Source organism: Euprymna scolopes, chromosome 46 (genome assembly GCF_053919585.1).
Source record: "Euprymna scolopes isolate OS-2025 chromosome 46, ASM5391958v1, whole genome shotgun sequence".
Lineage (NCBI taxonomy): Eukaryota > Metazoa > Mollusca > Cephalopoda > Sepiida > Sepiolidae > Euprymna > Euprymna scolopes.
The window spans coordinates 215,233,497-215,246,670 of record NC_136527.1 but is presented as its reverse complement, the minus strand read 5'-3'; the positions used below and the strand labels follow the sequence as shown (position 1 = coordinate 215,246,670).

Sequence of the window (13,174 nt, the reverse complement as noted above, 5' to 3'; positions counted from 1 at the left end):
CACAATCTGACTCCCAAGAACCTGCTGACTGACCACTATTCTCACTCCAAACAGCTGATCGACGTCCCTGTCACGGCCTCAATCATCACCAACACTTCCTGACAATATCAACAGCATCAGTTACGATCGCATTGACGTTCAATAAAAGTTTAAACTAAAGTTCTTTGTTCTACTTGCTTCCATACGTTCATTTCTGTAATATAACAATAAGGAATTTCTTACTGATGTGTTTTAAAAGATTTTAACTACCGTGGAATTTCCACGGGTCCTGCTAGACTTTGGAATTACATATATATATATATATATGTATATACATATGTTATAATGGAATAATTCCAGGAGGAAATCCGGGTATGAGAGCTCAATGTGGTAAACAGAGCAATAACATAAAAATATAACACGGAAATTACATAATTGTCGATGCAATAATTTATTTCAACCTTATGGTATTTTCAAGCATCTAAACTAGACAATTACATTTTTGATACTGAAATAAAGAAAAAGAATCGGGCCTCGACCGTCAAAAAAACCAGAGGGGGTGGTAGTAGCAATCCACTTAATACATTTTATAGAGAGGGTGGGAGGGATTTTTTTAAAAAAACAACAACAACATTATGACACTTATAACGGCTGTCCGGTAGCCCGACGTAACAACAGACATACACACACACACACACACACACATACATACATACACACACACACGCCCCTAAATATGCACGTTCTTACACGTAAATGCCTTGACATGTGTTTGCTAACCTAGGAAGAAGAGGGAGAAATACACGGATATAGAGAGAAGGAAATAAACTGCGCGTAAGGGAAAGAGAAGAAGAAAGAAATAAGAAGGAAGAGAGTGACCCTCCGCTGCTTGTCATATGGTTTAATTAGTCTAGAATCCCTGAGAAAGAGAAGGGAAAGAAAATGAAGATTATACACGCGTCATAGAGTTAATTGAGTCATGGAAAATAAGTCTATTAAAAGATAAATAAAAAAAAAAGTTGGAATTACATATATATATATATATATATATATATTATTGAATATATATATATATATATATATATAGGAAGACAATTTGTATATAGATCACATAATTATTAGAAGTTATTTTTTTAATTAAAATATATATATATATATATATATAATATATATATAATATATATATATACATAATATATAGTGGATAATTATATTTTAATAACAATATATATATATATATATATATATATATATATGCCGCTTCCCCTATGAGGGTACCAAATTGGTTAAAGGGGAAGTTATTTCCGACTCGCATTTAGGTAAAAATGCACTTTTGTAAATAATTAAATTCATTCAAAACGTATCGCAAAATCAAAAAATTATATATATATATATATATATATATATATATATATATAATATATATATATGCATATATATATACATATATATATATACATATATATATATACATATATATATATATACATATATATATATATACATATATATATACATATATATATACATATATATATATACATATATATATATACATATATATACATATATATATATATATATATATATATATATTATTGAACAGTACAAAAATAGAAGAGTTCATATGTGTTGGGTTAGGGTTCTTCACTATTTGTCCCCAAATTTATTTTGTTGCAGTCTATTTATGTACATGTATTTTGATATACCTTATTTTCAGTGCATTATCGAAGCTGATCGAGATAAAATCTATTTTGAGCATTTTTTTTTTCATGTGTTCCCTTCGTTAACTTAAATGTGATGAGAAAAAAAAAGTTTTTAATTTCTCTTTTTTTTTTTCCCCCCTTCCTTTATAGGAAGATTTGCAAGGAAGAAGAAGATCATTTCTGCAATCACACCGAAATGAACTGATGAACTGCAAGCACTTGTGCCCCCACGACGTGAACACCCTCGACAGACCTGACAAGCTGCAAAATCCCACCCCCACACTGTAGAGATCCCTAGATGTAAAAGATCTTTCTACTCCAGTAGTTTCTTCCCCAGAACCGATAGACTTTGGAATTCCATTCCAGGTCACTGCTTCCCCAACTGTGCTGACATGCAGAAGTTCAAGTGCAACGTGAACCAACATATTGCTGCCCAAATCCGAACATAGTACCTCAGTAGTTGTTTGCCCTGATAGTAGCCCCCTACACCAAAGTGGCAATGTGCTTTGTTTGTGGTGAAAATGTAATAAAAATTAATCAGCAGCTAAAAAGGCTCAGCATGTGACAAGGTATGAAGCCACTGGATGTAAGGAGCTAAAAAGAAATGAGACTTCAAGGTCAAAAACTTGCCAACGATAATTATTAAATGGAATAAATGCTGACCCAGAAGACAGCAATTCTTTCCTCTTTGTCAGAAACATCGCTCATGGAATGTGAGGACTAAAGGATAAAACAAGGATAAAAACATGATTAAGTTAGCATTGCCCCGTCCCCTCCCCCATTTAGCTTCAAAAAGTCCCCAGGGGACGTCAAATCCTGGTGAAAATGAACAAACGGTGCAGTTTTAAGCCTTAACATATGTAAATTTGAGTTCTGCTCCATGTACCCAAGGCTTTAACATATTTAAATTTGAGTTATGCACCATGCAAAAAAAGAAATGAATAAGACCACCATTTGTTCCCACCTCCATTTAGCCCCCAAAAGTACCCAACGCCTTAACATATTTAAATTTGAGTTCAGCACCATGCAAAACTGCTAAATAGACATACACAGAAAATTTTAGACAAATATGGTAAAAAATAGTCCCAAAAATGGAACCCACCATCTTTCCAGAGACCTTGGCAACAGACTTGATTTTAATATTGATTTTGGGTGATATAATTTGTTTGATTAAAACGAGCGGCTTTTCCGCTCCAGAATTTATTTTCTACATAGTCACCACCATTCTCAATGCACTTTTGACAGCGATAAATGATGGTTGTGGATTGGCGTCCGAAGCATGCTTTGTTATACGAAGGTCGTTCCAAAAGTAAATCCTCCTATTTTTAACTCCAAAAGTTGAAGAGCTACAAAGACGGAAGTCGTACCATTACGACTAGCGAGTTCTCTATAATTTATGTTTTTACATCGTCACCATTATACTTAATGCACTGTTGCCAGGAATGCATTGACACATCTCTGCACACGTAGACCCAACACGTTGTAGAATCAGTCGCAAACGAGACAAAGAATAGGAAATAACTTCAACTCGATGTTTCAGGTTTTTAGAAAAATACCTTATTCCTCAGTCTCCTGCTATTCGTGACTTCTCGTTACTGTTGTGACGTCACCCACCACTTTAACGTGATCGTCTTCTCTAACGTTGCTCATCGGTCTGTGCACGCGTTCATTTTATAGCCTGTTTTTCCTTACCGTGACGGGTTAGGGTTAGGGTTGATTTTTAGTTTCTAAAGAGTCTGTGTAAACCTGTGCTGAGTCAGTTAGCCCATTAACATGTCGAAGTTGTTAGACGTATTACTTCTTGTCCAATATTTATTTTTCTAAAGTTTAGTTTCTAGTCTGTGTAAAGATTTTATTGCTCTTTCTTATTTTATATTTGTGGAGTTGATTATGAAGAACGCATCGTCTATGTAGAGCTCTCCCGCTCCTCTAATCAGAATTGGCATCAGAGTGTTTTAAAAGTCCCAGTAGGTCTGTAACCTGTGCTGAGTCAGTCGACCCATTAACATGTCGAATATTATTTGTCAAAGTTTATTATGGACTTTCTTGCTAATAGTATTAGTTTAGTTTCATCCTTTGTTATAGTTGTTATTTTTTGAATCATTAGGAGAAATTTGTTTAAGAGAATTGGAGATATAGATTGGTAATATGATTAGTTTGGTTTCGCCCTTTGTTGTATTCATTTTTGGGGCCATTAGAGATTTCTTTATGTTTTCATGATAAGCGGACAGCCCTTCATGTAACAAAGCAAATTATATACAAAAAAAAATTAGATATCAGACAAAAAAATTGTTACAATTAATTTTCATTTACGTTGAACAGTTCTACGATTCTGTAAAAAAAATGGACAAATTCTTTAAATGTAAAATCTGCCAATCGATATTTCACAACACGTGGAATTTAAAACGTCACCTTCGAACACATACAGGAGAAAAACCATTCCGTTGCGAAAAATGCGGCTCGTCTTTTGCGAGTCGTCAAAACTTGACGGTGCATTCGCGCGTTCACTCTGGCGAGAAACCATACAAGTGCAACACATGCAACGCCGCGTTTGCATGCAGTTCAAACCTCAAAGTGCACGGCCGAACACATGTCATGGAAAAATTGTATTCGTGTAAAATATGCCAGGCTGCATTTAGGCACAACTCGAGTTTAAAACGGCATACGAGACGGCACAGTGGTGCCAAGCCATATTCTTGCACAGACTGTGGGGTTGCATTTGCCTACAGTTCGAGCCTGAAAGACCATAAAAAAACACACACAGGAGAAAAAACATTTGAATGCGTGAAATGTAAATTGACGTTCGCGTGCGGCTCCGAACTTAACGCTCATACGAAGAAGCATAAGGGAGAAAAAAAATTTTCTTGCAACGTCTGCCAGTCGCAGTTTGCTCGCAGCTCACATCTCGAAACTCATCTCCGAATACATTCTGGCGATCGTCCGTTTCTCTGCGACATCTGCAGTTCAGCCTTTTCGTGCAACTCGCATCTCAAATCGCACATGCGACGCCACAGTGGCGATCGACCATATTCCTGCAGCATATGCAAGGCTGCATTTACATGCAGTTCGAGTCTAAAGCGTCACGCGGTAACACACAGCGGTCTAAAGGCCTTCAAATGCGACATCTGCCAAATGCGATTCTCTCGCAGCTCCAGCCTACGGTACCACACAAAACTGCACCTAGGTGATAAGCCGTTTTCTTGCGAGCTGTGCAAGGCCGCGTTCATATCAAGCTCTCTTCTGCGGTACCACACGCGGTCACACACGGGCGAGCGTCCATTTCTCTGCGATGTTTGTGGATCTGCTTTTGCGTGCAGCTCGAGCCTGACGGGGCATATGAGGACGCATAGCGGTGAAAAACCATTCAAGTGCAGCATCTGTGCAGCTGCGTTCACGTGCAGTTCCGGGTTGAAATGTCACGCGCTGACGCATACGCGCGAGAGGCCATTCCCATGTCAAATCTGCGGTTTTGCATTCGCTCGCAGTTCGCACTTGAAGCGCCATCTGAAAACACATAATGGCGTCAATTCAGCAGCAAGCGAATCGGCTGTGCAAAATAATGGTAATGCTGGAAAAACAACTGTGATGGCAACAGGGAAAGACGTGTCCTAGATAAGACTGGACAAAGATAGAGTACCACACGTTTGACAGAGCATAGTTTTGTTCAGCACATTGAAGTATGAGAAGACTTTTGAACAAGAGGCAAGGCGTTCTTCTGGAAGCACCTGTAAACAAATGTCTGTTGTTTTCAATTAAAACAACATGGACGTATTAATAAAATTCGCAATTCTTTTCTGCAATCCAATATTACGTACCACTTAAAAACTCATAATGTAAATTCAGTAGAAATGAAGTCGGGGTGCACAAAAGAATGTTAACGCTCGAATACCAACTGTGATAGATGTGTCCTAAACGTGGCTGAACAAAGACAGAATACCACACGTTAGATTTGACATTAGTCATGTTAAGCACATTTAAGTATGAGAGGACTTTTGAACAAGAGGCAAGACGGAGATACATATAATTATCCTGTACCTCTATAAGGCCACCATTCGCCCATGTATGGAGTATTGTTGTCACATTTGGGCTGGTGCATCTGCTGCTTGTCTCTCGCTCCTGGACAGGAAAAGACGTGTCCTAGATATGACTGGACAAAGATAGAGTACCACACGTTTGACAGAGCATACTTTTGTTCAGCACATTGAAGTATGAGAAGACTTTTGAACAAGAGGCAAGGCGTTCTTCTGGAAGTACCTGTAAACAAATGTCTATTGTTTAAATTGAAAAAAACATGGACGTATTAATAAAATTCGCAATTCTTTTCTACAATCCAATATTATGTACCACTTAAAAACTCATAATGTCGTAAATCCTGTAGAAATGAAGTCGGGTGCGCCAAAGAATGTTAACGCTGGAATACCAACTGTGATAGTGACAGGGAAAGATGTGTCCTAAACGTGGCTGGACAAAAACAGAGTACCACATGTTCGACACGGCATATCAAGCACATTTAAGTACAAGAAGACTTTTGAAGGCAAGACGTTTTTCTGGAAGTACCTGTAAACAAATGTCAACTAAAAAAAATGAGTCGATTGCCTTCCTTTTCGGAATTCGTGAAAGGAAGAACTTCAATCCATAGTGGAATGGGGACAAAAAGGCTGCCAAGACTTGTTGGACAGGGTTCAAAAGAGAGTTGCCAACCTGATAGGTCCTGAACTGTCATCTAAGCTTCGAACTCTGTCCCATCGATGAAATCTTGTTTTACAAGTATTTTAATGGTGGATGCTCTGATGAACTACGAGCACTTGTGCTACATTGACGTAAATAAACCTGACAAGCAACTAAATCCCACCCCTTCACAGAAGAGATCCCTAGGTTGGTTGAAAATAGAATAAAAAAATAAAAGCCCATTGAAGTATGAGAAGACTTTTGAACAAGAGGCAAGACGGTGCATCTGCTGCTAGTCTCTCGCTCCCAGACAATGTTCAAAAAAGAGTCGCCAATCCCTCTGCCTGTTCTATAAGTATTTAAATAGTGAATGCTCTGATGAACTGCAGACACTTGTGCCCCCACAACATAGACACCCTCGACAAACCCGACTGGCAGCTAAATCCCACCCCTACACATTAGAGATCCCTAGATGTAAAAGATCTTTCTACTCCAGTAGTTTCTTCCCCAGAACCGCTAAACTCTGGAATTCCATTCCAGGTTCTTGCTTCCCCAACTGTACTGACATGCAGAAGGTCAAGTGTAACGTAAACCGATATCTTGCTGCACAAATCCCTACATAGTGCCCCAGTAGCTGCTGCCCCTGATAGTAGCCCCCTACACCAAAGTGGCAATGTGCCTTGTTTGGGGTGAAAATGTAATAAAAAAAAATTTTTTTTTAAAAGACGTTATTCTGGAAGTACCTGTAAACAAATGTCAAGTAAAAAAAATGATTCATTTGCTTTCCTAGTTATAATTCATTAGAGGAAGACCTCCGATCTGTATGCTGCCAAGACTAAGCTTGCTTCCTTCAATAATTACAAGAAACCTTCTCTACCACCAATAGCAATGGCCAAAGACTCTTTATCTGAAAGTACATCTTTTAAACACATTACCTGAAAGTACTTCCTTTAAACTCCTTGGCCTAACATTCACAGGAAACAGGAGTTGGAACAATTACATTGAGAGCATTGGTATCACTGGAAGAATCTTTAACATAATTAAATCCTTCTTAGATAAGAGAAAAATCCAGGTTGTCATCGATGGTCGTACATCTAAACAGTGTGATATCAATGCGGGAGTGCCTCAGGGGTCTATCCTTGGACCTCTATTATTTCTAATATTCATAAATTACGTCCCTGACAAAATTTTCTGTGAGATGGGTATATATGCTGATGACACCACGCTCTATAACAGACATGACAGGAAAACGAATGAACACATATCTAAAGAAATGGCAGAAACACTAGAGGATGACCTCTAATCTTCAGTGGAATGAGGACAAAAATGGATGATCACATTCAATGCTGCCAAGACTAAGCTTGTTTATTATTATGTAACAAAGGATGCCATTTCTTGATTCAGTTGTACAAAAATACCCTAAATCAGTTGTAGAAATCTAGATAACATTCAAAAAGTAAAAAAAATTGCCCAATGCAATTAAACTTGCATATATTCACTATGTAAGCCTCGAAAGAAAGTATGTATATGAATTTATTCATTTATTCAATTAATTATCTGAACGTACATCTTTTAAACTCCTCGGCCTAATGCTCACAGGAAACATGAATTAGAAAACTGCTTTCCGGGCTGTTGGAAAACTGCTTCTGTTGTACCACTATTCAAGAATTCTGGCGAAAGAATTGACCCATCAAATTATCGCTCCATTAGCCTCCTCCCACTTTTTGCCAAAATATTTGAGACCTTAATTAACCATGCTCTAGTCCATCACCTTACAGATGCTAAGCTTCTGACTGACCAACAATATGGATTTAGACAAGCCCGTTCCACAGCAGACATCCTAACTGTAATCTCTGGACGTATATACCATTCACTGGACAAAGCTTGTTTCCTTCAATAATTACAAGAAACCTTATCTACCACCAATAGCAATGGCCAAGAACATATTACCTGAAAGTACTTCTTCTAAATGCCTCGGTCTAACGTTCACAGGGAACATGAGTTTGAACAGAAGAAGGTGGGCTCTCTCTACCGTGCTAGAAACTACTTACGCCTGAAAGTATCCTGTACATCTATAAGGCCACCATTCACCCATGTATGGAGTATTGTTGTCACATTTGGGCTGGTGCATCTGCTACTAGTCTCTCGCTCCTGGGCAGGGATCAAAAGAGAGTCGCCAACCTGATAGGCCCTGAACTGTCATCTAAGCTTCAGCCTCTGTCCCATCAGCGAAATGTTTCATCCTTCTGCCTGTTCTATTTTTTAATGGTGAACGCCCTGATGAACTACAAGCACTTGTACCCCCTCAACGTGAACACCCCTGACAAATCCGACGAGCAGCTAAATCGCACCCCTTCACAGTAGAGATCCCTAGGTGTAATAAGAAAACCTTCTACTCTAATAGTTTCTTCCCCAGAACTGCTACACTTTGAAACTTTCGTCTGGGATTCTGCTGCGACAACTGTACTGACATGCAGAAGTTCAAATGTAATGTGAACAAACATCTTGCTGCTCATCTTTCTTCATAATATCCCTGCAGCTTATATCCACAATAGTAGCCCCCTACACCAAAGTGAGACTGTGCATTGTTTGGGGTGAAAATTGAATTAAAAAAAAAAAAATTTTTTTTTAAATTGTAGTGCTGCCTAAAAACCCATAATGTTGTAAATTCAGTGGTACACGTATTGGCTTCACAAATGAACGTTCATGTTGGAAAATTAACTGTGATAATATCGGGTTGAATGCAGATATAGAGCACTCACCCAAAAAAGTATATGGAGACACTTTGGTAATCGTGTTGTTAAGCAGATTTGAGTTAAAGTCAAAGTACCTGTAAAAAAGAGTGGAAGTACCTGTAAATAAATGTCTGTTAATAAAAAAGAGTGGAACTACCTGTAAATAAACGTCTGTTACATAAAAATTTTCTTTTTTAAAGTGAGTTGAATTCTTTCATTGCATGTGAATGTTAATGAAAAGACAACAAAGATTGACAAAGACTGAGTACCACAAGAGTCAAGGCGTTATACTGGAAGTACCTGTAAATAAATGTCTGTTAATTAATTAAAAAATTTTTAAAGTGAGTTGAATTCTTTCATTGCATGTGAATGTTAATGAAAAGACAACAAAGATTGACAAAGACTGAGTACCACAAGAGTCAAGGCGTTATACTGGAAGTACCTGTAAATAAATGTCTGTTACATAAAATTTTCTTTTTTAAAGTGAGTTGAATTCTTTCATTGCATGTGAATGTTAATGAAAAGACAACAAAGATTGACAAAGACTGAGTACCACAAGAGTCAAGGCGTTATACTGGAAGTACCTGTAAATAAATGTCTGTTACATAAAAATTTTCTTTTTTAAAGTGAGTTGAATTCTTTCATTGCATGTGAATGTTAATGAAAAGACAACAAAGATTGACAAAGACTGAGTACCACAAGAGTCAAGGCGTTGTACTGGAAGTACCTGTAAATAAATGTCTGTTACATAAAAATTTTCTTTTTTAAAGTGAGTTGAATTTTTTCATTGCATGTGAATGTTAATGAAAAGACAACAAAGATTGACAAAGACTGAGTACCACAAGAGCCAAGGCGTTATACTGGAAGTACCTGTAAATAAATGTCTGTTACATAAAAATTTTCGTTTTTAAAGTGAGTTGAATTTTTTCATTGCATGTGAATGTTAATGAAAAGACAACAAAGATTGACAAAGACTGAGTACCACAAGAGTCAAGGCGTTATACTGGAAGTACCTGTAAATAAATGTCTGTTAATTAAAATAAATTTTTTTTTAAAGTGAGTGGAATTCTTTTCTTATATGGAGATAGTTATTTTATCGTTATTTCCATGGCAAGTGCTCGTCTGAGCTCCAATCTCTGCCCTCCCTTGCCAATCTTTCACGAAAAACACTTGTCTAGCTGAAACCACTGTGAATAATTTTCCCCCACTCTTTATCTGTGCCTAAATAAAAATGTAGATTCCATGAACAAAGCTTCTTTCTTAGAAGTGCATGCCTGTGGAACTCTCTTCCGTTTGCCTGTTTCCCACCTGACTACAATTTGGATGTCTTCAAGTCCAACATAAACAAATTCCTGATGAATCGGCCCCTTAAGTAAGACACTTTATCAAATCTCCATGACTAACGATTACTACGATATTATCCCATTGATTACTGTACACGCAATGATCCTTATCCCCGAGTGGCTTCCGGGCCTTGATAAGTGGTGACTACCATGTAAAAAAAAAGAATGTGACTCACTTTTGTGGGGGACACTTTGGTAATCGTCTCATCATATGAAATTATAACGGTTGTAGTATCTTTTATAAAATTCATAATTTTCTACAATTCAATAGTTAATACCACCTACAACTATAATGTTGTAAATTCAGTATTAAAAAATATTTATAGAAATCTCTTTTTTTTTCTTTTTTTTTTTTACAAGGTGGTCACCACTTATCAGGGGTTATTGTGAGTACAGTACGTTAGTGTAGATATTTAAAGTGTCTACTTAAGGGGGCGGTTCATCAGGAATTTGTTTATGTTGAACTTGAAGACATCCAAGTTGTAGTCAGATGGGAAGCAGGCAGACGGAACAGAGTTCCACAGGCGTGCAGTTCTAAGAAAGAAGCTTTGTTCATGGAATCTACGTTTTGATTTAGGCACAGATATAGAGTGGGGGAAATTTTTCACAGTGGATTCAGCTAGACGGGTATTTTTTGTGAAAGATTGGCGAGGGGAGACCAGAGATTGGAGTTCAGACGAGCACCAGCCATGGAAATAACGATAAAACAAGGATAGGCTTGCAACGTGTCTTCTGTGGGAGAGAGGTTGCAGGGAAGAGAAAAGGGCATCCCTCACTAAGTCACGAAGTCTATTTTGTACTCTGTCAAGGCATGATAGGCTGTTTTTAGCAGCTCCTGCCCAGATATGGCAGCAGTATTCCATCCTTGGACATACTTGGCTTTTATATAGATAGAGAATTGCATCAGTAGTGAGATATCTTCTGGAACGGTAGAAGGATCCCACCATCTTTCCAGCGACCTTGGCAACAGACGATGTACGTGTTCCATTTCAGATCAGGAGTGAAGGTAAAGCCCAGAAGCTTGTCAAAACATGGGGCTTCTCCTAGACGAGAGCCATCCATTTCAATTGATGCCAGATGGGAATCAGAGCATTGATGATGTAAAGATAGGAGTTTGGTTTTAGATGCATTAAAGCTAACCAGCCACGTCTTCCCCACTGAACCACTTGTTCGAGATCAGGGGAGAGAGAATCAGAGAGAGCTGTGTCATTTACAGCCTTTGATGTGTTGCCATAGATGGTCGTGTCATCAGCATAGATGTCAACAGAATGATTTAAGTATTTGTTTAGGGAGACCATTGATGTAGATCAGGAAGAGAGTTGGGCCCAGGATGGACCTTTGAGGGACTCCAGCATTAATACTGCAGGCCTCTGATTTTTGTCCATCGACCAGTACTCTTATGAGCCTATCAGAGAGAAATGATTTAATGACAGAGAGAACATTTCCAGTTATACCGTAGCTGGAGATCTTGTGAAGTAAGCCTTTATGCCATACCTTGTCGAAGGCCTTTGATATGTCAAGAGCAATTGCCCTGGAAAGGAAGCCTTTGTTAAGAGATTCACTAATCCTATGAGATATAACCGTTAGCACATCTGCGGTAGATCTTGCAGAACGGAAACCATATTGCGTGTCACTAAAAAGGTTATTTCTGCTGAGGTGGTTTACCATATCTTTATTGTGTGTGCTTGTTTGTGTTTTTGTATATGTATTTGTTTGTGTTTGTGTGTGTGTTTTTATGTGTTTGTATATGTGTTTGTTGTGCGTGTGTTTGTGTTTTTGTATATGTATGTGTTTGTTGTGCGTTTGTTTGTGTTTTTGTATATGTATGTGTTTGTTGTGTGTTTGTTTGTGTGTGTGTTTTTACGTGTTTGTATATGTTTTTGTGTGTGTGTGTTTGTGTTTGTTGTGCGTTTGTTTGTGTTCGTGTTTTTGTATATGTATGTGTTTGTTGTGTGTTTGTGTGTGTGTGTGTGTTTGTGTGTGTGTTTTTATGTGTTTGTATATGTGTTTATTGTGCGTTTGTTTGTGTTTGTGTTTTTGTATATGTATGTGTTTGTTGTGCATTTGTGTGTTTGTTGGTGTTTGTGTGTGTGTTTTTATGTGTTTGTATATGTTTTTGTGTGTTTGTATATGTTTTGTGCATGTGTGTGTGTATGTCTGTGTGTATTGTATGTGTGTTTGTGTTTTTGTGTTTGTTTTTGTTTATGTGTGTTTGTATATGTGTTTGCGTGTGTGTGAGTGTTTGTTTGTTGAGTGTATGTTTGTGTTAGTGTATGTGTGTGTGTTAGTGTGTATTTTCTGTGTGTGTTAGTGTGTGTGTGTGTGTATTTGTGTGCGTGTGTGATTTAGGAACAGATAAAGAGTGGGGGAAAATTATTGACAGTGGTTTTATTTTCAATCTCGGGTGTAACTCGCCATTGTGTTTTAATTATTTTTGTCTTATTAATGAGTTCAGTTTACGATAAAAGAAGAGGTACCATTTAAAATCTCTGCAAATCATTTCTTTGTTTGTATATTTTAAAACTAAACATTAATCAGAAGTGACTTTTCCAGGGCATTCATCGTCAAGCCCAAATATCAGCTGACGTGATATTGTAAACAACCCGACGAAATTTAAATCACTACATTTTAGTTATTATTTTTTATTTCATTTTTTTTTTTGCAAGCAAATTATATCTTGTAAAAAAAGCTTTCGGGGAGGGAAGGACGCTCAGTGGGGGTCACTCATTCTTTAAACCTTTTA

At 37.5% G+C, this 13,174-nt stretch overlaps 1 protein-coding gene across 1 annotated transcript in view; it reads left to right on the top strand.

Moving 5' to 3' along the window:
* Positions 1 to 9,857, top strand: part of LOC145270359 (uncharacterized) — a 121,295-nt gene extending 111,438 nt beyond the window's left edge. Inside the window, exon 3 of the mRNA XM_080126009.1 lies at positions 3,910 to 9,857. Within this exon, the coding sequence (XP_079982135.1) occupies positions 3,910 to 5,297 (1,388 nt within the window). The 3' untranslated portion in view covers positions 5,298 to 9,857. The remainder of the gene's footprint in view (positions 1 to 3,909) is intronic.
* The last annotated feature ends 3,317 nt before the right edge of the window (positions 9,858 to 13,174 follow it).